The sequence below is a fragment of the Ahaetulla prasina genome, chromosome 4 (genome assembly GCF_028640845.1).
Source record: "Ahaetulla prasina isolate Xishuangbanna chromosome 4, ASM2864084v1, whole genome shotgun sequence".
Taxonomy (NCBI): domain Eukaryota; kingdom Metazoa; phylum Chordata; class Lepidosauria; order Squamata; family Colubridae; genus Ahaetulla; species Ahaetulla prasina.
In genome coordinates, this window is record NC_080542.1 from 18804447 (window position 1) to 18829164 (window position 24718).

A 24718-nucleotide genomic window follows, 5' to 3' on the forward strand; every position below is an offset into this window, starting at 1 on the left:
TTAAAAAATATCAATTAGTTTTTGAGTGAAGTTAGGAATTATTATGTATTAGTTTAAGAAAGAAGGGAATTGATAGTGTGATGGTGTGAAATGGAATATGTTTTATGTTATATTTTAGATTATGTTTGTTAGTTACAATACCCTGTATTCTGTTCTGGGAAGTCTCGGGGAAGGAGGCGGGAAGGGAAGACTATAAATTGATTGGTTGCCATTGTACAGGAATAATGGTAGAATTAAACAAGTTGGAATGGTGTAATGTCGGGACTGCTCGGCAAACACTCCCGAAGGGAAAGGGTAAGGAAAGAGGAGTAAAGAAGGAAGAAAGTAGGTAGGTAGGTGGGTAGGGAGGAAAGAAGGGAGGGAGAAGAAAGGATAGGAGGAGGAGGAGAAGGAGAAGATAGAGGGTTAGAAAGGATGGTAGTGAGAAGTGGGGAAGAGGAGGGGAAGTAGGAAAGCGAGGAGAAGGTGGTGGGGGAAGTTTAAGAAGGATGAGAAGGGAAGAAAGGATTAAAGGGGGGAGTGGCAGTCGAGCAGCCCTGACTGAGTATAATTTGAGTATAGGACTGATTGTTGGATAAGTGATTGTATTGTACACTGGTCAAATTGTGGGAATTATTATGGAAAAATAAAAAAATTTTGCAAAAAAAAAAAAAAAGAAAAGAAAAAGAGTACACAATAATCCAGAAACCAAACAGCCAGACCCTGACTACCCAATATTTGAACCAACAGCTAACTCAACCCCGAGGTGATCGGAGGACTTAGCTGAGTATGAAGAAGTCCAGCGATGCCAACCGGCTTCTCCAGAAGACAGCAGGGACAACTCTGCCAATAATCCAGGGCCGCATGGCCCAGAGGAGGAGCTGGGAGGAACAAACAGTCCCTCCGACCAGCTCGACTCACTCCCAGTGAATGAATTGCGCAGGTCCGAAAGGGTTAGGAAACGCCCTGTCTACCTGCGTGACTACGTGGAAAAATAACATGCAAATTCTATGTAAATAGTGGTACAATGCGTTCTGGGAGGGGAGGAGTGTAATGTATTTGAACTTTAGGAGGGAAATTTGGGCGGGAATATGCATGTTGCTGATTGGCCGATGCCTCAGCCAAAATAGTATTTAAAGAGGGGTTTTTGCCTGTTGGTTTTGCTGGGATCACAATAAACCAAAGAGCTGTTGTCACTTGTATCGTCTCCTGCCTCTTCATTGCCCGAACTTAACACCTGAGATATTGGAATACTGCTATCATGTCTCCTAGTCCTTCTTTTCATTAAACTAGACATACCCAGTTCCAACAACCGTTCTTCATACGTTTTAGCCTCCATTCCCCTAATCATCTTTGTTGCTCTTCTCTGCACTCTTTCTAGAGTCTCAACATCTTTTTTACTTTGTGGTGACCAAAACTGAATGCAATATTCCAAGTGTGGTCTTACCAAGGCATTATAAAGTAGTATTAACACTTCACATGATCTTGATTCTATCCCTCTGTTTATGCAGCCTAGAACTGTGTTGGCTTTTTTTGCAGCTGCTGCACACTGCGAGCTCATATCTAAATGGTTGTCCACTAGTACTCCAAGATCCCTCTCACAGTTACTACTATTGAGCAACATACCACATATATGGTACCTGTGCATTTTGTTTTTCTTGCCTAAATGCAGAACCTTACTTTTTTCACCATTGCATTTCTTTTAATTAGATAGTGCCCAATGTTTAAGTCTGTCAAGATCATTCTGAATCTTAAGCCTATCTTCTGGAGTGTTGGTTATTCCTGCCAGCTTCGTATTATCTGCAAATTTGATGAGTTCCCCATCTATCCCCTTGTCCAAATCATTGATGAAGATGTTGAAGAGTACTGGGCAGAGCCTTGGGGTGCCCCACTGGATACTTCCCTCCGTGTAGATGCAGTTCCATTGAATGCAGTTGTGATTCTTCCCACAATATTATTTTTCCTTAACCCAAGACCCTAGTTTGCCTGAACCTTCCCCCAAGAAAGACACAGCATGCGTTTTAAGATGTGTATATTTATTATGCAAAATAATTTTTTTTGTACAAATGTAGAAAACAAACACTGGGAGATTCCACAGGAGACATAGGTATCAAAAATAGAACATTTTATTTGTTTTAAGTTACTTAAAAATGTCGTTTCATGAAGTCAATTCATCTCTATAAATGCAAAAGTCTTAAAATGTAAAAAAAAAAAACACAACAACAACCAGATAGCAAATCTGTGCATGAATTGCTCTGGAGAATTCAGTCCTGCACATTTGTATAAAATCCATATCACTTTGAAACAAGCAGGGAGGTTTATCCGGTATCAGTAACTATAGCTGCAGACATCAAATGATAAAACTCCATTATCATGTAAAGCTGTTTTTTTTGTACCATCTTCATTTTGCCGTTTATTTTGCCATTATTTTTTCATTCTTTTTTTTAAATCACAATATCTTTTTTGGAACAGTTTTAGCTCATGGTAACTGTTCCCCAAAACTCAAAAATATCTTCGACTAAGTAAAGACTTAAGTAAGGCCAAAATCCCCTTCTGTGGTCTATCATTAAATATTATATAAATAATGCATCTAAATATCTCTGTGGTATAAATTATTATTAATATTAATATTATTAGTATTAATATTATTAGTATTATTAGTGTAGCAGTCATTTCATTTTACCCCAAACAGGACTCCCAGAATGGCTAAAGAAGATCCATAGCATAAACCATAAACCTACGCCAAAGGTCAAAAAAGTCAAGATGGCAGCCACAATGACATGATTTAAGCACCATCCCCTTTTTTAAAACATGATTTACATGCAAAGGGGCAGGGTGCGTCTCAAATCGCACGGTAGAGGCCACTATTTTAACTTTTGAGATCCCTCTTCTTGTGGCACCCTTACACAAAAGAAATTGAAGTAGGGAAAGAGAAGGCAAAGGAAATTCACAAAATGAAAGCTCTTGCAAATCTCTGATGAATTCAGTTTGCCACTGAACAATTCAGGGTTTCAGCCGAGTACCGCTGCACAGATGCAAGAGGCATTCCCTAAAACTTATCAAATGAAAAGATGCATGTAAACAGGAACTGGCTTCCTTCCTTCAATTATTACACCTCCCCATGCTCCGGAATTGACTGTTGGTAACATTACAAGAGAGCCAATCAGCACCATGCACAGCTAAGAGAGGAAACCAATCAACTCAGAGCATTCTTGGTTTCTTCTGAAGACTTGACAACTGGGGTTTTTCCAGAACAGAAGTTTGACTTAAACTAGCAAGAATGTTCCCAGATTAATCCCATTATGGTGTGCTTGTCTTCCACCTTTCCCTGAGAAATCTGCATAAGATGGGGCATAAGAAACAGTGGGGCGTAAGAATTATCTTCCCCTCCCAAAATACTTTGAATAAGTCTTAAAGAGGGTATTTCTTCACAAGAAGATTAAAATCCCGTACGGTTCGGTCAATCCATTGCTTGTACGTGGAACACACTACATATCCCCGAATCTTTTTCTCAAAGGTGTTTGCTTTAACTACATCCAATGTGAGAGGGTCAGTAACTGGTGAGGGTGGGGCCCTCAAGGCAGATATGATGATGGTCAAGTTGTTAACAAGGCCCTGGACCTGCATCCGGGTATCTTTCAGCATGTTTAGAAGGCCATCTTCGGTGGGGTTGAGTTCAAATTGATCATCCCAGACCAGCTGCAAGAATTCCGAGATGATGCTATAAGCCTTGTAGTTTTTGTCCAGACGGTCAAGGTCACTGAGCATTCGCCATTCCAGGAAAGAAATGGCAGCCACTGGCAGTCTATCACAACTTAGTCCCTGAGTGTGGAAGTCTTTATCCGTAAATGGAGGACCTTGGTGTCTGAGCTAAGAAGAAAAAGAACGATATAGATATCAGGAGAAAACATAAAGTGAGCATAATGCATGTGCAAACAAGTGTCTGCATTTCCTGCGTCAGATGAGGAGAGCACATCTTTCTCCCTCTATTCTGGCCACTTTTTACAGAGGCAAGATTGAGAGCATTTAAACAAACTGCATCACTGTTTGGTGTGGTGGCAGCAGTGCCTCAGATAGAAAACCCATACAGAGAGTAGTAAGAACAACCAAGAAGATTATAGGAAGCTCACTTCCTGTCATTCAGGATAGTGCTTATAAGTACTATGCACAAAGAGCTCAAAGCATTGTTAGAGACCCCACATGCCCACTTCACTGTCTGTTTCTGTTGCTCCCCTCTGGAAAGAGGTTTCGAAGTATTTCTAGCAGGACTATCTGATTCTGTAACAGCTTCATTCCCTTTGCCATCCATCTAGTAAACTCACAAGATTCATTTCTCTCACCATGTACCTGTATACATCCGAACTAGACTGTGTTGTTTGTACATATCATATAATATATGTGAGTACCAGAGATGGGTTGCTCCTGGTTCGGACCGATTCTATAATACCGGTAGTAAAACCAGCAGGAGGCTCCGCCCACTGACCCAAACGTCATCAAAACTCTTCTGCGCATGCGCAGGCATGATGCGAACCGGTAGTAAAGGTAAGTAGAACCCACCCCTGGTGGGTACATACATCATTATGTATGTATGTATGTATTTATTTATCTTGTCATATTTATGATTATGTTTGAGGTGGAGACTCTCTGAAAGCTGTATACAACATAATTTCATTTTAATATATGCCGATTAGTGTACATTCAAAGTGACAATAAAGTTATTCTAAGTCGAGTTGACAGCATTGCATGTTAACTCCGTTATCAAATGATGAGCAACTTTCTTCCATTCATGGAAGGTCTACATGGTGGGTAGAGCTGGGGAAAGCACTGAGTGGAGCACCTTATGGTCTTTCTCTTACTCTCTCTCCTGACCAGCAGGCTGAGGAACAGGGCAGATTATTTTATATAAGGTCTCAAAAGCTTTTGCAGACAGCATTTGGAATGAGAACTTTACAGAAGGTCTGCAGTCTACTACCCAGGCTGTGGCCTATTAAAAAGAGGCCACATATCATATATGGTGGACTTGTAAAAAAGTTAAAGCATTTTGGATTAAAGTATGGTGGATCATGCAGAATATTTTGAAAAAGAAGATTAAGTTTACTCCGCAGTTCTTTCTACTAGGAATAATTATGGATTGTACAGCTATAGAGACTAAATTGATTTTGAACTTAATAACAGCCGCAAGACTTTTGATTGCTCAATATTGGAAGAAAGAAAAATTACCTACAATTGAAGAATGGACACTCGAAGTATCAAATCTGGCAGAAATGGCTAAAATTTCTGCTTACTTGAAAGACTATACACAAGAAAAATATATTTCAGAATGGAAAATGTGGATTGATTATATTCAAAATAAGTATCAGATAAAAAAATATCGAATAGCATATGAGTAAATTTAGGAAATATTTTGTATTAGATATATTTTTGAAGGAGAGGGGAATTGAGAGTGTGATTATGTGTGAGTGACTAGAAATTATAATTTAAGATTTATTTTGGATTATGATTGTTAGTTTTGATACCCTGCATTTTGTTCTGGGAAGTTGGGGTGGGGGGTGGGGGGTAAGGGGTAGGGGATGGAGTGATGGTTAATGTACAGGGATTATTGAAGATGTATAAATATAATTAATGTAGGGTCGGGTCTGCCCAGCTACCATTTTAGAATGGTGGGGAGGGAGAAAGGAGGAGAGAGTAGGAGGTAGGAAAGAGGAGAAAAGGGGTAGAAGAGGGAGAAGAGGAAGGAAGAGGGGTAGAAGAGGGAGAAGGAAAGTGTAGGGTGGAGGGAGGAGAGGATGTAGATAAGAGAAGGGGAGGGGAGGAAGGTCTGGAAAGTAGAAGAAGGCAGAAGAGGGAAGAGAGTCAAAAGGAGGGGGTGGTGACTGGGCAAGCCCGACTAATTGTATATGACTGTACATTGGATGAGTTGTTGGATATGATTGTAAAAATAAAACTTTTTTACAAAAAAACAAAAAAAGAGGCCACATGAATGGCAGGCTGGTGCATGCGCGAATGCGTGGCTCAATTTGCACGAGTAATGCACATGCGTGTATATGTGTGCACCAGCCCACCACTTGTTTATTTTATTTTATTTATTTATTTATTTGTCAAACACAACAGGATATATAAGTATAAGCATGAAATAGCCATACGAATTGGATACAATCAAAGGGAACATTAGGACAGGAACGGTAGGCATGCTGGTGCTCTTATGCACGCCCCTTACAGACCTCTTAGGAATGGGGTGAGGTCAATAGTAGTCTTTGGTTAAAGCTTTGGGGATTTTGGGAAGAGACCAGAGAGTCAGGTAGTGCATTCCAGGCATTAACAACTCTGTTAATGAAGTCATATTTTCTACAATCAAGATTGGAGCGGATCACATTAAGTTTAAATCTATTGTGTGCTCATGTATTGTTGCGATTGAAGCTGAAGTAGTCTTTGACAGGAAGGACATTGTAACATACTTGTGTATGTTGAGCTGCAAGCACATGCGTGCGGGCACCAGCTTGCCTTGCCCAGCCCAGTTCTTGTGCAGTTTTCCCCAGCCAAGCCCCAAAGGTTGGGGTGCACTGCTTTAGGGCATCAGATTGTCCATCTCACCTCCAAAAAAGGATATACAGTTAACCAGATCTCCAAAACAGGAACTTTTAAAGCAACTACAGGAGAAAGGTCTTTCTGACATCTTTCTCACTGCTGCCACCAAAAGAGATTATTTTCTTGATTATGATTTGGGCTCTCCTGAGGACATATGGAATAGAATAGAATAGAATAGAATAGAATAGAATAGAATAGAATAGAATAGAATAGAATAGAATAGAATAGAATAGAATTCTTTATTGGCCAAGTGTGATTGGACACACAAGGAATTTGACTTTGCTGCATATGCTCTCAGCGTACATAAAGAAAAAATAAAATATATTCGTCAAGAATATATTTAAACCTGGAGGACACAACACTAAGTGATAGTCATAGGATACTAATAAGCAATCAAATTATACTAGGAAACAATAAAAATAATTTAAGTTGTAAAGATACAAGCAACATGGATATAGCCATAAGCAGGAAGAGATAGGTAGTAGTAAGGATGAGAAGAACTACAGTCTTAGTAGTTAATTTAACAGTGTTGTGGGAATTAGTTGTTTAGCAGAGTGATGGCATTCAGGGAAAAACTCCACAGAAATATCTCCACAGTTTAACCTTGATGCTAATCCTAATTCCATCCAGCTGGTCTCTAACTATCTCTTGTTTGATGTATGTAGCCGTAGTATCCAATGGGAATCAGAACAATGGAGTTTGTGACAGTTTAACCTTGTGAGATACCCAGTGAGATACAAACATACAATTTGTTTCTGCGCATGTCCAAGATGGTGCCGCGCCGCTGAACGGGAGATGCGGCGACGGGCCTCTTTTGGACCCGACCGGGCTGGGGGGGGGTCTTTTTGAGAACTTGGACCCCCCGCCCGGGTAGAGGGCAGTGTGGTCAGTCAGGGAAGGGGTAGATTGGGGCTGGGCGGCTCCGGGTCGCTTCAGGAGGAGCCCCGGAGCGCTCTCCCCCCAACGGTGATGGCCTGGCCTTTTCCAGCGGCGGCAGCCGCGGCCGGACTTTTTCGGATTCTTCGGCGGCGGTGGTGGCGGCCGGGCTTCGCATGGCCTTGGGGAGAGCCCCGGAGCTCTCTCCCATCATCGACAGACCATCGTCGGTGATGGCGGCCTGGCCTGGTCTTTCCCGCCGGGGATGGCGGCGGCGGCGGCCGGGCCTTCAGTAGCGGCGGCGGCCGGCTCGGCATTTCTTTGGGAGGAACCTGGAGCTCTCTCCCCCCCAGCGGTATTGTCATCAGCGGCGGCAACGGCGGTAGCGGCGGCCTGGCCTGGCCTGACCGGTCTGGCGACGGCCTGGCCCGACAGTGGGCTGCTGGGCCCGGCGAACTGGCCTGGGGGTTGGAGCCGGTGGTGTGGCCCAGCGGGCCCAGCGGGTGAGTGGCCTATTCCAGCGGCCTATTCCAGTGGCCTGGCGGCCGGGCCGGCTGGGCGGCCTAGCTTGGAGATCGCAGGTGGGCCCGATGGACGCCTTGCTGGTGTCATCTTGAGGCTGTCCTCAGGCCTAGTGGACGCTCCCTCTTTATCATCTTTACCACCTAGAGGACGTCTATGGACCGCCTGTGGGGGGGGGGGACCTTTTTAAGACCTTTTTAAGATCCTGCTCCCCCCCCGGACTTTGGGAGAGAGATGGCTTAGCGGCTGAGCGGCCTGGCCTAGTGGATGCCCCTGGCCTAGCAGTATAACAGCTTCCCCCTTCCTCCTTTAACCACCCCTCGGGACTGTATAATGAGGGGTTGGTGAAACGGACTGAATCATGGCGGTGTTATCCATCTACCTCCCAAGAACTATTCCTCAACTGTGCTCACCCGGAATTGCAGGAACTATCAATTATCATCTTGATTGGTCCAGGATGGGCTTGTTTGCCGGACTCTTATTATGCGGACATTCACAGCGGCTGACCTTCTTGCCCTGCGAGATTCCCCTCTCTCGCGGGTTTGGCCCCCTACACTATTGAGGGCCCATCTTGAGGACGGGTTTTGGAACCCCGAGTGGTGGCATGCCAAAAATAGGAGACTTAGGGGATTTTTAATTAACTGTTTTAACCGTTTTTTTAAGGGGAGTTTTAATGGGAATTTTAAGGGGGGGTGGATGGGGGGGGGAAACCCGTCAGGGAGGGGGCTAGGTCCACCATGTGTTCACGGCGGTAACTTAATAGGTCCTAGGGTTGTGGAGAGGGGTGTCGTTCCAGTTTGTCAGGGTCGAGCTATTACTACGGTAAGTGGGAGAGGCAGATATGATGGAAGGGGGGGGGCACATCAGGTTTCGGGGGCTCGCTCTCGCTGTTTACGAGCGATTGCGTGCTCTGGCCCCCCAGGAATTTCCCGTGACCCGAGTAGCCAAAGTAATCGGGACCTGGGCCTTCGGCTGATGTTATGTAATGCCAGGTCCGCAGTTAATAAAGCCCCCCTGATTTCAGATCTTATTCAGGAAGGGACCGCGGACGTTATGGGCATTACGGAGACCTGGTTGGGCACCGAAGGGGGGGTCCCCCTAGTGGAGATGTGCCCATCAGGTTTCCGAGCATTCTATCAGCCGAGGGCCCAGGGTAGGGGTGGCGGGGTGGCGGTTATCATTAAGGAGAGTCTCGAGCCGACGGAAACCACTGTGCCTCAGATAGCTGGGTGTGAATCCCTCTACGTGAAGTGGGGTCGTAGGACTCAGGTGGGCTTGTTGGTCACGTACCTGGCTTCTTGCTGCATGACAACAGCCCTGCCTGAGCTGTTGGAGTTGCTGGCCGGGTTGGCAGTTGAAACCCCTAGACTGTTGGTCATGGGGGATTTCAATTTGCCATCAGCCGGCGTAGCATCTTCGGCAGCTCAGGAGTTCATGGCTTCCATGACGGCCATGGACCTGATTCAATTAATTGACGGCCCTACCCACGTCGGGGGAGGCACCCTAGACTTGATTTTTATCTCTGGCCAGTGGTCTAATGATCTGGTTTTAAATGATTTAGTTGTTGAAACTTTGTCATGGTCAGATCATTTTCCTTCGCAGACTTTCTGACCGCTACCCACCACTGCAGGGAGACGGAACCAATGCGCTGGTTCCGTCCCAGGCGCCTGATGGACCCGGAGAGGTTCCTGACGGAGCTTGGGCCGTTTCCCGAGCACCTGGCCCACGACTCGACTGAAGAACTAGTTGCGGCTTGGGAACGGGCCGCAGCTGGAGCTTTGGACCGTGTCGTGCCTTTGCGGCCTCTGACCCGGCGTCGGTCTCAACCAGCTCCTTGGTTCTCCGAGGAGCTGAGGGAGATGAAGCGCCGGAGAATACGCCTAGAGAGTGCCTGGAGATCCAGCCGCTCTGAGGCTGACCGGACACTAGTTAGGTCCTATACTAGGACCTACCTAGTGGCAATGAGGGTTGCGAAGCGTTCCTACGTTTCCTCCCTCATTGCATCGGCAGATAACCGCCCGGCCGCCCTGTTTCGGGTTACCCGCTCTCTCCTTCAACAGGAGGGGCGGGAGGACCCCCTACAAGGGCATGCCAAGGAGTTTAACGGTTATCTATATGACAAAATCGTTCAGCTTCGGGACGGATTGGATCAAAATTGGGTAGATCCAGGCGAGGGTTCCGAGACCCGTCTTGTTGAGGTGGTTTGAGATGACTTTGATCCTGTGACTCCCGAGGACATGGACAGGTTGCTGGGTAGGCTGAACGCCACCACATGTTTACTGGATCCGTGCCCCTCCTGGTTAGTACTGGCTACTCAGGAGGTGACACGAGGCTGGCTCCAGGGGATTACAAATGCTTCCTTGCGGGAGGGGGTCTTTCCTGCGGCCTTGAAAGAGGCGGTGGTGAGACCCCTCCTCAAGAAGCCTTCCCTGGACCCAGCTGTTTTAGGGAATTACCGGCCAGTCTCCAATCTTCGCTTCACGGCGAAGGTTGTAGAGAGTGTGGTGGCATGTCAGCTACCCCAGTACCTGGATGAAGCTGTCTATCTAGACCCGTTCCAGTCCGGCTTCTGGCCCGGATACAGTACGGAGACAGCTTTGGTCGCACTGGTGGATGATCTCTGGAGGGCCAGGGATAGGGGTTACTCCTCTGCCCTGGTCCTATTAGACCTCTCAGCGGCTTTTGATACCATCGACCATGGTATCCTGCTGCGCCGGTTGGAGGGGTTGGGAGTGGGAGGCACCGTTTATCGGTGGTTCTCCTCCTACCTCTCTGACCGGACGCAGACGGTTTTGACAGGGGGGCAGAGATCGACTCCAAGGTGCCTCATGTGTGGGGTGCCGCAGAGGTCGATTCTCTCACCCCTCCTGTTCAACATCTACATGAAGCTGCTGGGTGAGATCATCAGTGGCTTTGGGGTGAGATACCAACTGTACGCTGATGAAACTCAGCTGTACTCTTCCATCCCGGGCCACCCCAGTGAAGCTGTCGAAGTGCTGTCCCGGTGTTTGGAAGCCGTACGGGTCTGGATGGGGAGGAACAGGCTCAAACTTAATCCCTCCAAGACGGAGTGGCTGTGGATGCCGGCACCTCGGTACAGTCAGCTGCAGATGCGGCTGTCTGTCGGGGGTGAGTCATTGGCCCCGATGGAGAAGGTACGCAACTTGGGCGTGCTCCTGGATGGTCGGTTGTCCTTTGAAGACCATTTGGCAACCGTCTCCAGGAGAGCATTTTATCAGGTTCGCCTGATCCGCCAGTTGCGTCCCTTCCTGGACCGGGATGCCTTATGTACAGTCACTCATGCTCTCGTTACCTCTCGCCTGGACTACTGCAATGCTCTCTACATGGGGCTCCCCTTGAAGAGCACCCGGAGACTTCAGCTAGTTCAGAACGCGGCTGCGCGGGTTATTGAGGGAGCGGTTCAGAGCTCCCACATAACACCTATCCTGCGCAGACTGTACTGGCTACCTGTTGTTTTCCGGGTGCGCTTCAAGGTATTGGTTACCACCTTTAAAGCGCTCCATGGCTTAGGACCGGGCTATCTACGGGACCGTCTACTGCTGGCCTCTATCTCCCATCGTCCGGTACGTTCCCACAGAGAGGACTCTCAGGGTGCCGCCAGCCAAACAGTGTCGACTGGCGGCCCCAGGGGAGGGCCTTCTGTGGGGCTCCGACCCTGTGGAACGAACTTCCCCTCGGACTTCAACAATTACCTGACCTTAGGACCTTTCGCCGTGAACTTAAAACTTATTTATTTCGTATGGCTGGACTAGCCTGATTTTTCTCTCTAAATTTTAATTGAATTTATGGGTTTTTAAAGTTTTATAATTTTATGCGGGAGTATGTTATTTTAACATTTGGGCAAATTTAAATTAGTTTTTTAAGGGATGTTTTTAACTATTGTGTGTATCTGTATTTTATCTGCCTGTTCACCGCCCTGAGCCCTTCGGGAGAAGGGCGGTATACCAATTAAAATATTCATTCATTCATATTCATATTCAAGTAGTCTTCAGTGTAGGAAGCAAACAAACGCAAAATTTCTGTGGCTAAATGAGTCACTTATTAATTGAATTTTGCCCCATTTATGACCTTTCTTCCCACAGTTGTTAAATGAATCACTTTAGTGACATGGTTGTTAAATGAACTTGGCTTCCCCCTTTGACTTTGTCAGAAGGTCACAAGATGTGATCACATGACCCCGGGACATTGCAACCATCATAAATATGAACCAGCTGTCAAGCATCTGAATTTTTATCACATGACTATGGGGACTCTGCAAAGGTTGAAATTGTGTGTGTGTGTGGGGGGGGGAATCACTTTTTCAGTGCAGTTGTAACTTCAAACTGTCACTAAATGAACTGTTGTGAGTTGAGGACTTTGCGCAGAGGTGGTATTCAGACGGTTCATACTGGTTCGCGCGAACCGGTAGCGGAGATTGCAGGTGGGCCTGCCCACCCACCCTGGCTCTACGCCATCCTATTTAGGCACGGTTTTGAGGCTGGGTGCATGCAAGGAAGGTGCATGCTCATGCAAAGCGAGTGTGCGTGCGTGTGCACGGCGAACTAGTGGCAACAAAACGTGAAACCCACTGCTGACTTTGTGTCTACAGAGAGAACAAAGATATCAGTAATCTCCACTTCTTGAAGAGCCCAAATTATCTACTCCATGACCACTAAAGCAGGGGTCTCCAACCTTGGCAACTTTAATCCTGGAGGACTTCAACTCAACTTCAACTCCCAGAATCCCCCAGCCAGCTTTGCTGGCTGGGGAATTCTGGGAGTTGGACCTCCAGGCTTAAAGTTGCCAAGGTTGGAAACCCCTGCACTAAAGGGAATATTGGCAGAAATTATTAGAATTCTCGAAGTTTTCTAGAAATAGAGCAAAAATCTTCCAAAAAATAAACCTTAAGGAGAATCATCTCCTTTGGTGTGCTGTTAAAGTATTGGAGTGTCATTGGAGAGACGGTGATTTTAATCAATTCTCAATTATGGGCATTCATGGGACAGCTTTGAGCTGTTCTCCTTCTCTATGTCCAGCTTATTTACTCTGTTGTGGCCGTGGCGCAATAGAGATGCTCTTGAGACAGAGCTAGGACCATTGCCTTGAGCGCCTAACCAAAATGCAGAGTAAAAATCTAATTTTAAAAATAAACAATATCAGTTGGCCCAAAATGGTGATGGAGCTGATCGGGGGAAGAACCAAAGAGTGAAATAAAACCAGGGCACTCAGTTTTACCATGTGTTCTTGGGGGTCTTCTATCATTTTCTATGATTCCAGGATGTACAATGCAGCCACCTTGTTGAAAATAAGCCAATACAAGTTGGCTTGATGCTCAGTCAAAGAACCTTTAAGCTCACTTTGTATTGACTGGAAAGCTTAATATAAAGGTAGTCCTCGATTCATAATCACAATTGTGGCCAAAATTTCTGTTGTTAAGTGAGACATTTGTTAAGACATGTGTTTTGCCCATTTTACGACCTTTCTTGCCACAGTTGTTAAGTGAATATCCCTCCAATATCTAAGCAGCCCCTTAGATATTGGAGAGCTGCTACCAGGGGTGAAATCCAGCAGGTTCTGACAGGTTCTGGAGAACCGGTAGTGGAAATGTTGAGTAGTTTGGAGAACCGGCAAATACCACCTCTGGCTGGCCCCAGAGTTGGTGTGAATGGAGATTTTGCAATATCCTTCTCACAGAGGTGGGGAGGGAATGGGGATTTTGCAGTATCCTTCCCCTGCCATGCCCACCAAGCCACGCCCACCAAGCCACACCATGCCCACAGAACCGGTAGTAAAAAAAATTGGATTTCACCACTAGCTGCTATCATGTCACTCCTAGTCCTTCTTTTCATTAAATTAGACATATCCAATTCCTGCAACAGTTCTCCATATGTTTTAAGGAAGGAGAAGCCATCAAGGCAAAAGTCTCCAGAAGAGAGTCATCCTTTGGAAGGAACTGGGGCCTTAGCCAAACTCCAGTGATGCTGATTTCAGAAACCCAAGTCTTGTTCAAAATTCAGCCTCCTCTTCTCACCTAAATGGCCTGATGACTTTTGCAGCTCTCCTGACCTTCCTTCTCCTATATCATCTTGGGATTGCAACAAGAGACACCCCCTCCTATCAACACGAAGATCTGCAATGGGACCAAACCAACATGGTTGCAAACCCACTTTCGCTACTGCTGTAGTTGTTAAGTAAATCACTGCAGTTGATAAGCTTGTAATCATGTTAAGGAAACCTGGTTTCCCTAATGTTTGTCAGAAGGTCACAAAAGGTGATTTACACGACCTTGGTACGCAGCAACCGGTTGCCAAGCACCTGAATTTTGATCACACGATGCTTCGAAGGTCGTAACCGTGAAAAATGGTTGTAAGTCACTTTTTTCCAGTGCCGCTGTAACTTTGAACGGTCGTTAAGTGAAACTTAATGTTGCAAGTTGAGGACTCTGTACTGAAGGTCTGTGAAAGGTACCAGGAAAATGACCAAAATCTACAGAGTCTACACACACACACACACACACACACATACATGAAAGACTACTTCAAGAAGGGATTTCCAAAAGTTTCAATATTGTAAGTGAATTATCAGGATGTGGACACCTGCTTTGTCACCTCTCAGTAATGTTGTGGGGAGAGGTGTTCCATGATCCATCCCAGCCTCTTCATCCCTTAGGAATTCCTGGCAGGGTGGGCTGAAGGACCCAGAAACAGATGGTTCCTCTGGTTGTTACCCAGACCACTCAACCACAATTCCGCCTTGAGCAATTAAGGGATACCAGAGGTATCTTGGCTGGCTGCCTAGGCCTAGGTTGTAAGGTTGCAATGATCTCACTCCGTCTGGCATCTGAGGCCTCGGCAACTTGAAGAAGCGAGGCATGGGAAATAGTTGGGCACCCAGCCACTCTCTGCGGGATGAAAATAATGCCAATTGAACGGGTTTGGAAGGGGAACGGGTTTCTCTTCTCCCCACCCACCCCCCACCCCCGATCGTGTTGCAAAGCCAAGACATGCTAACAAGGACAATAGGCTAGTGACACCCAGCGTTTCTTGGCTGGTTCTGATGGCAATAAAAAATTGATTCATAGAATCATAGAAACCTAGGACAGGGGGTGACCTCAGAGGTCATCTAGCAGGAGTCCTTATATCATCACGGACAAATGCCTAGACAATCTCTTCTTGAAAACTCCAGCAATGGAACACCCACAATTCCAAGAGCAAAGTTCCTTCCTTCCTTCCTTCCCTTCCCTTCCCTTCCCTTCCCTTCCCTTCCCCTCCCTCCCTCCCTCCCTCCCCTCTCCATTTGTTCTTTGTTCTTTTTTTACAGAACAATAGGCTCCTATTGTTGGAAGGGACCTTGGTTGGAGGTCTTCTACTCCAACCCCCTGTTCAAAGCAGGAGTCCTTATATTATCACGGACAAATGCCTGGACAATCTCTTCTTGAAAACCTCCAGCAATGAAACACCTACCATTCCAGGAGCAAAGTTCCTTCCTTCCTTCCTTCCTTCTTCCTTCCTTCCTTCCTTCCTTCCTTCCTTCCTTCCTTCCCTCCCTCCCTTTTTTCTTTGTTCTTTTTTTTACAGAATCACAGGCTCCTATTTCTGGAAGGGATTTTGGAGGTCTTCTACTCCAACTCCCTGTTCAAACAGGAGTCCTTATATCATCACAGTTGTACAATCGTTTCCTGAAAGCCTCCAGGGACAGAGCCCCATAACCATCATGCAACATGACGCCGTTCTACAAAACCACAAGTTGTCACAAACAGGAAGTGCACACAATGGCAGCTGCCGTTCTGACATTGCCGTGGCCCCAAAGGGACTCTGGTGGCTGCAGAAGCCCCTTTCTCTTTTTCCCCTGCTACTGGGACAAAGAAGCCTTGTGCCCAATTTCACATCCCAAGAATGAGACAAAGCTGGTTGAAAACTCTGGGAGTTTTAGCACACCTGGAAGGCATCCCGTTGGGTACAAAAGCACAAAATTTCCCATGTGCATTTATCATTTATTTGCAGTATTCAGTTGAGAGGATTATTTCTGGCTTACAGTCTGAAGCAGGGTTGGGTTCTACTTACCTTTACTACCAGCTCGCAACGGGGCTGTGCACACGCGCTTGCTTCGCTCATGTGCGCGTGCGTGCTTGCTTCTGCACATACATAGAAGCTTCCTGATGATGTCAGTGTCAATGGGCGGCGCCTCCCACCGGTTTTACTACCGGTTCTATAGAACCGGTCCGAACCAGGGGCAACCCACCACTGGTCTGAAGATATGTCCGAGCTGGGTCCTCCCCACACCAGGGTCCACCTCCTGAACTTGGACATCTCCCCAAGAGGGTCTCAACTGAGAGGCTTGGGGGAAGGAGACATCCTGGGTTCTGCTTTCTCTACAGCATATCCAGGATTTTCTCCTATAGATAGTTCTTGACTTGCAACCGTTCATTGAAGGACTGTTCAACGTTATAACAGCAGTGAAAAAAGCAAGTTATGCCGATTTTTCATCCTTATGACCATTGTAGCAACCCTATAGTCATTAGATCAAAATTAAAACACCTAGCAATTTATTTATTGACAGCTGCAGTGTCCCAAAGTCATGTGATCACCTTTGGTGACCTTCTGACAAGCAAAGATGACAGAAGCAAGATTCACAGATTAACAACTGTGGCAAGAAAGGTCGTAAAATGGGGGAAAACTCATTTAACAACTGTCTCGCCTAGCAACAGACATTTCGGGCACAATTGTGGTGGTCAGACAAGAGCTACCTGTATTCCTTCACTTGATTCCATCATCTGGAGATCTACTATTTTGCCCGCAGCCTTAGTATTTTTGGCATAAGGCAAGATCGGTCTTGCATGTCCTACTGGCACTCTGGAAGGATGTAGGCAGAGGTGATATTCAGCCACTTCGCACCAGTTCGGGTGAACCGGTAGCGGCAATTGTGGGTCCGCCCACCTGGCCACCTGCCCCAGCCCCAAGTTGTGCTATTTAGACACATTTTCGAGCATGGAAGGCACATGAATGAGCAAAGCACATGCACGGAAGGCCAGGCGCCTGTATGGAAAGTGCTTGCACAGCAAGCATGCACACGCGCAGCAAACCGGTGGTAAAGGTAAGTGAAACCCACCCCTGGATGTCAGGGCTGACTGGGGACCAGTTTCTAAAGTGCTTAAGGTCCTGGTAACCCTTCAGAGCAGCCTTCCCCAAAGGCATGTAGGTGAGCACGAAATATGCCTTACAATACAACCTCTATCCCTCAGATTCCTTTGTGTGACATTTGGGCACCAATACAAAAGAACGCTGCCTGCTTTCTGATGTCACAAGACGCATTTCATTATTTCGGCATCACTGCGGTCAGACACAAACACTCCAGAGGTGCAATTTCACTTTCCAGAATTCTCAGGAACTGATGTTCACACCCAACCGTGCTGAATGCACGATTACAGGAGTCCACTTCCGAGTTTGCCAAACTGTAATCTCTAGCTGCCCACTGGATTGCAGTGTAAATTGTAGTTTAACAGCATATGAATAGTTGCGTGATCTCCACCACTACTGGGTCAGTCCCTTACTTAGAGTTATTTCCTGACAAAAAGGTACGTATTGTGCAATTATAGAAGAATTGTTGCTTTTTATAACTCAAGTATGGAGCACTTGACCTAACGGCTCCTGTCAATCAAAATGCATGCTAGAGCTACTTTCTCCTCTCTTTTTTTTCTGATGAAAAGAAAGATGGAAGGAAGAGTGAGAAACATTTTCCTACCTTGCAGCCAACCTTGGTGTCGAAGTTGGTACGGCCAGTCAAGTAACACATGGATTATCTAGACACATGGCAGCCTATATTATTCAGTCAAGACACAGGACTGCTTATCCTCATGGATGACTTTTGTCAAAGCTTAAAATCTGTGTTTCTCAATCTTAGCAACTTTAAGATGCCTAGAGAACACACTGGTTGGGGAATTCTAGGAACAGAAGTCCAGACACTGCCTGGAATCCACACTGTATATTGGACATTAATATAATTGAGCGGGTCCAGAGGTATTTCATGAGAAGAGTACTCCACTCCTCCGCTCACAATATAATCCCTTATACCACCAGGGCACACACAGAGGCTCGGGGAAGGCAAAAATTCGGCCTACTGGAAGTTCTGGAGGAAGCCCTCCAGACGGCCTCCAGAGCCTGGGGAGGCCGTTTTCACCCTCACGGAGGCTTGAGGAAAGCCTCCAGAGGCTGGGGAAGGCAAAAGTGCTCCCCTTACTCCATCATGGTGCAGGAGGCTGATTAGGCCACGCCCACCATGGCCACGTCCACCCAGCAACCAGGCAGACAATCCCATGCTAAAATTTTTGAAGGCCCCTCCTGATTATACCCAATTAAAAATCTCCATTCTGGGTCAAAAGAAGGATGTAGAAGAAACCTTGACCCAAAATTTGGAGACTTGTCAGGATCTGAAAAGGCAGGCTCTGATTCACTCCAAGCAAAATGAGGTAGATATTTATTCTACCTCTAAATCTGGGATTATACTATCCTGGAGCACAGAATGGTGCTCACCCATGGAGAAGACACCTGAGGTCCTAGTGGCTGAGCTTAGGTTAATGCATTGATTATGGCCGCATCTGGAATGAGATGCAGTTATCATCACCTATATACATTACCACAATTTACTTTACATGGGGCTGCCCTTGAAGACTGCCTAGCAACCGAGAGGTGCAAAATGCAGTGATCCAGAGGCATACTGAACTCTTGTTATGTCATGCAACAAGAACCAGGCATTATCAAGATGTTTCCATTTGACTTTATCATCCATAAAGCTACATCTGGTTCAAGGTTTTGGTATCTTCCAGACCATCTCTAGAATTCTGTCTACACAGTCTGAGGGCATACAGAATGCCAATTGGAGATCCCTTGCCATCGAGAGATTCAATGGGAAGAGTCCAAAAGCAGGCATTCTTTATAAAAAAATCTAACCCCTTTGACAAGGAAGTTCTCCTGATCTTCTGAAGCTCCAATTTTGCTGCTCTGGATGGCCTTTAGGACTTGGATGCCATAGAACTTGATGATGCCAGGAATATGCACTTTCTAACCTTACTTTCTAACCTTAGGGATGTGGTGGCTCAGTGGCTAAGATTCTGATCTTGTCGATCGAAAGGTCAGTAGTTCAGCAGTTCAAATCCCTAGTGCCGCATAATGCGGTGAGCTCCCATTACTTATCCCAGCTTCTGCCAACCTAGCAGTTCGAAAGCACGTAAATATGCAAGTAGAAAAATAGGGACCACCTTTGGTGGGAAGGTAACAGTGTTCCGTGCGCCTTTGGCATTTAGTCATGCCAGCCACATGACTACGGAGATGTCTTCGGATAGCGCTGGCTTTGAAACAGAGATGAACACTGCCCCCTAAAGTCAGGAACAACTAGCACATATGTGCGAGGGGAACTTTTACCTTTTAACCTTACTAAATTATACACCAGATTTTTTAAAAAGTGTATTATTGCATTTTATTGTTATTAACAATTGTATTGGCTACAGTTATTGCTTTTGAACACTCATTACAATTGCCTTGATTGAAGCAGTTTATAAATGGATAAATAAATTAAAATAATATGGAAAAAATATATGATAAGAAATTATTATTTGCATAATTAATACTGGTTACAAAGTCCTCTTTTTTACAGCAGAATGGGTCTGGCAGAGAATAGAGTTTTTAAAAACGTTTGTTTAACAATCATTGATAAGCAATGATTTTTCAAATGTTCTCATCTTTCTTATTAAGGAATTCTGAAGGATATAACTCAGGGAATTCACCATAACTTTCATGGTGGGCACCCTTAGTACAGCTAGTCCTTGACTTATGACCTTAATTGAGCCCATTTATGCTGCCAAGTGAGAAATTTGTTAAGTGAGTCTTGCCCCATTTTATGACTTTTCTTGCCATATTTGTTAAGTGAATCACTGCAGTTATTAAATTAGTAACCCGGTTGTTAAGTGAATCTGGCTTCCCATTGACTTTGCTTGTCAGAAGGTCGCAAAAGCGGATCACATGACACCCATGGACACTGCAACCGTCATAAGTACGAACCAGTTGCCAAGCATTTGGCAACTGGTTCGTACCCTGAGTCACGTGACCCTGGGTCGGGATGCTGCAAAGATTATAGCTATGAAAAATGGTCATAAGGCACTTTTTTCATTGCCATTGTAACTTTGAACAGTCACTAAGTGAACTGTTGTAAGTCAAGGACTGCATGTACATACAGGTAGGGGGGCTGTTCTGTTCTCTTGGACCAACTGAGGATGTCAACTATTAAACACGAAGCAAAGCTTCCTTGCTCCGATGTATGATCTTTATTGGTACCCTGAGAACAGAATCAATTTCCCAAGGAAAGTTTGGGATTCCCCAAAAACATTTACCGACCCCCAATTGCAAAAATCTATGTAACCTGTTCAAGGTCTCCAGATCTTTCAGGATAAATGACTTACGTAAGTCTCAAGGAGGATGGAGCTATTGCCTTTCAGATGAGAAGCCAAGTTGAAGGTTTGGTGGATGGCAGTGTTAACAGAACCATTCCTTTCAGGGAAGGCAACGTGGACCAGGCTGGCACAAATTAGGAAGAGGCTTATAACTGGAGAAAAAAGAAAGAGAGAGAAACCAATGAGCCATTGCCACCCATGTGTTTGCCCTCTTCAATAAGACTCATCTTTATGACTACTCAGAAGTAGATCATAAAGACAAAGGAAGTTGCTCAGAGAAGGCCAATGAACCAGTGACAATGGAAAGAAGGAATAACAAAAATAACAGAGTTGGAAGGGATCTTGGAGATCTTCTAGTCCAGGGGTCTCCAACCTTGGCAACTTTAAGCCTGGAGGACTTTAACTCCCAGAATTCCCCAGCCAGCTTTGCTGGCTGGGGGATTCTGGGAGTTGAAGTCCTCCAGGCTTAAAGTTGCCAAGGTTGGAGACCTCTGTTCTACTCCAACTCTCTGCTCAAACAGGATACCCAACACCATTTCAGACAAATGGTTGTCCAATCTCTTCTTAAAAACTTCCATTGTTGGAGCACCCACAACTTCTGGAGACAAGTTGTTCCATTGATTCATTGTTCTAACTGTCAGGAAATTCTTCCTTAGTTCTAGATTGGTTCTCTCCGTGATTAGTTTCCATTCATTGCTTCTTATCCTGCCTTCAGATGCTTTGGAGAATATGTTGATGCTCTGGTTTGTGGCAACCCCTGAGATACTAGAGGGCTGGTATCATGTCACCCCTAGTCAGTGGTGAAATCCAATTTTTTTTACTAGTTCTGTGGGTGTGGCTTGGTGTGGCTTGGTGGACATGGCAGGGGAGGAATACTGCAAAATCTCCATTCCCACCCCACTCCAGGGGAAGGATACTGCAAAATCCCCATTCCTCCCCACTCCTGGGGGAAGGATATTGCAAAATCTCCATTCCCACCTCACTCTGGGGCCAGCCATAGGTGATATTTGCTGGTTCTCCGAACTACTCAAAATTTCCGCTACCGGTTCTCCAGAACCTGTCAGAACCTGCTGGATTTCACCCCTGACCCTAGTCCTTCTTTTCATTACATACCCAATTCCTGCAATTGTTCTTCATTTGTTTTAGCAACCATTCTTCGTATGTTTTAAGGATAGAGGAGGCATCAAGGCAAGAGCCATCCTTTTGAAGGAACTGTGGTCTTAGCCAAACTCCAGTGATGCTGATTTCAGAAACCCAAGTATTGTTCAAAATTCTGCCTCTTCTTCCCACCCAAATGCCCTGAAGACTTTTGCAGCTCTCCTGACCTTCCTTCTCCTATATCTTCATCTTGGGATCGCAATAAGAGACACCTCCTCCCATCAACGCGAAGACCTGAGATGGGGCCAAAATGACATGGTTGCAAAACCACCCTTGCTACTCCACTCCAACTATGTTGCCACATGAGGAACAACCTCACTCCTTAGGAAATGTGAGACCACAAATTGGTGAATACTGCTAATGTGCAGCAGCAAATTATCAATGCCTTTGCTTATTATTTTAGACTTTTCCTCATGGGGAATCACCTGGGAAGTTCACTTCCAAATATTTCAAGTTATCTCAGGCATTTACACCTCAAGTAACAAAGATACAACCAAAAGCTGGGTTTTTCACCTTCTTCATCAAAGAAAAAAAAATCAGAATAGATACCCCTCACTTTAAAGATACCAACATTATCCCCAACAGCAGGCTCACAACGTTCTTCAAAGTTTTCTACCCGCTCCCCAAAGTATTCTCAACCCACACAGATTTGTCAGCCTCAAACTGACCATCCTGAAGACTTACCCAAACACGGACTCATGACTAGCTTTCAAGAAAAGTTGGCCAACGTCTTGAATCCCTCTCAAAGACCAGCTCCTATCTGTCACCCCCTAATGGTGGATGAAGGTATCTCTTCTTCCAAATGAAAAAAACTTTCTGAGTGAAAGATGCTCAGGTGCCTTTTCTCCTCCACTCTGTCCTCTTCCCCCACCCCTTCTCTTCAGACTGGGAGCTCCCTTTGCCGGAGGAGATGGCAGCTCATAGTTGGTACATGAGTTTCCAAGAGTCAGCTCTTTATAGAAAGTCGCCAAGGTGTTATCCCCTCTGAAATTTCCCAGCCCTTGGTCCCTCCCCTTGATAGCAAACACTCCCACTGCAGAAAAAGGGGGGTAAAATAGCCTCATTCTTCCTTCTAGCTCCTAAAACAGAAGCGGGGGGGGGTTTTGCCGGCAGAGATGCGAAGGCGTGTGAGAAAGGGTGGGGCTGCTAGTGAAAGCTGTTGAATTTCCTGGACAGGTGAGAAAGAAAGGAAAAGCACACACAAAGATGTTTGGAAGCTCGCAGGGCAGATTATTTCACCCCCAGGTAGCTATGAGCTGTCAAACAGACGGGATGCTTCAGGTTGCTTTAGCAAGATTGGGTCCTCTTAGGCAGGATTTGGCTTTTGGATGCACCAGGCAGGTGCTGAGACCTAAATGCTCAGGACAACCAATCCTAGCCCTTTGCATAGCCTTTCTCTTTCTTTCTTTCTTTCTTTCTTTCTTTCTTTCTTTCTTTCTTTCTTTCTTTCTTTTTTCTTTCTTTTTTCCTTTCTTTTTTCCTTTCTTTCTTTCTTTTTTCACATTTTTAAAAAATTAAGTTATAAAACACAAAGTACAAACGTAAATAGAAGAACAGTAGTGGGGGAGGGGAAAGGGGGAGGAAGGGAAGTGAGGAAAAATAGGGAAAAGAAAAAAGAAAAAGAACTGTTGACTTCCGTTTCTCTCTGTTACAGTAAAATACGGCATTAATATCAAATCACAAGTTTTTCCTTTTCCGTAATAGTACAAACAAGTCATTTCTATAAAGATCTACCAGCCTAATCAGTAAAACCCAAAGTCAGAGTTTCATTCTTCTCCACATGGAGCATGAAGTTCAGAAGTGGTTTCCATGTGGAAATAAATGTGTACTAATGTACTTTTCTTTAATCAAAGTAGTCAGTTTCGCCATTTCTGCCAACTCCACCAACTTCTGCAGCCATTCATCCATAGTAGGAATTGAAGTGTCCTTCCATGCATTGCCTTTTTTTTCTTATCCTATGTCTCTAGTCCAGTGTATCTCAAAGTTGGCCACTTTAAGATGTGGGGAATCCTGGGGAATTCTGGGAGTTGAAGTCCACACATCTTAAAGTAGCTAGATTTGAGAAACACTGGACTAGAGACATAGCCTGGCAGAAGAAATTGCTATCCACTTACACCCCGCCAAGCTTCTGACACCCTTTCCAGGCTGCCACAGTACATGGCAGGCATCCCTTTGGCCAAATCTCCTCAGCCACAACTGCCAACAGATGGGGCAGACTGGAGAAAGGATAAGAAGAAGAAGCGGAGAGGAAGTGGGTGGCTGCCTCGGAAGGGTGTGAAAGTGGCAGGGAGCCCAACCTGATAATTTTTGGACTGAGGATGGGCAGATTGCTCGCTATCTGTCAAAGCAGCAGATTCTTTCCACAGAATTATGAAGAATTATGAAGAAAACATATGAAGAACAGTTGTAGGAACTGGGTATGTATAGTTTGATGAAAAGAAGGACCAGGGGAGACATGATAGCCATGTTCCAATATCTCAGGGGTTGCCACAAAGAAGAGGGAGTCAAACTATTCTCCAAAGCACCTGAGGGCAGGACAAGAAGCAATGGGTGGAAACTAATCAAGGAGAGAAACAACCTAGAAATAAGTAGAAATTTCCAGACAGTCAGATCAATTAATCAGTGGAATAACTTGCCTGCAGAAGATGTGAATGCTCCAACACTGTAAGTTTTTAAGATGTTGGATAACCATTTGTCTGAAATGGTGTAGGGTTTCCTGCCTAAGCAGGGGGTTGGACTAGAAGACCTCCAAGGTCCCTTCCAACTCTGTTATTCTATTCTAATTGGGTCCTGAGTGAAAGATCAGCCTCCAGTATTAACTCCACAATGGGAGCAACTCTCTACCAAAGGTGGGTTTCAGCTGGTTCTGACCAGTTCTGGAGAACCAGTCGCAGAAATTCTGAGTAGTTCGGAGAACCGGTAGTAAAAATTCTGTCTGGCCCCACCCCCATGTATTCTCTGCCTCCCAAGTCGCAGCTGATTAGAAGGAAATGGGGATTTTGCAGTATCCTTCCCCCGGAGTGGGTTAGGAATGAAGATTTTACAGTGTCCTTCCCCTGCTATGCCCACCAAGCCATGCCCACCAAGCCATGCCATGTCCACCAAGCCACACCCACAGAACCGGTAGTAAAAAAATTTGAAATCCACCACTGATCT

At 45.5% G+C, this 24718-nt stretch overlaps 1 protein-coding gene across 1 annotated transcript; it reads right to left on the reverse strand.

Annotated features, from left to right (window-relative positions):
• Window positions 1-3390: 3390 nt before the first annotated feature.
• CLCF1 (cardiotrophin like cytokine factor 1) lies at window positions 3391-22262 on the reverse strand. Its single transcript, XM_058182573.1, has 3 exons — window positions 22247-22262; window positions 20414-20556; window positions 3391-3849 (listed from the first exon to the last, which is right to left on the reverse strand). Exons 1-3 carry the CDS (start codon window positions 22260-22262, stop codon window positions 3391-3393), a joined length of 618 nt encoding a protein of 205 aa, XP_058038556.1.
• Window positions 22263-24718: the final 2456 nt, after the last annotated feature.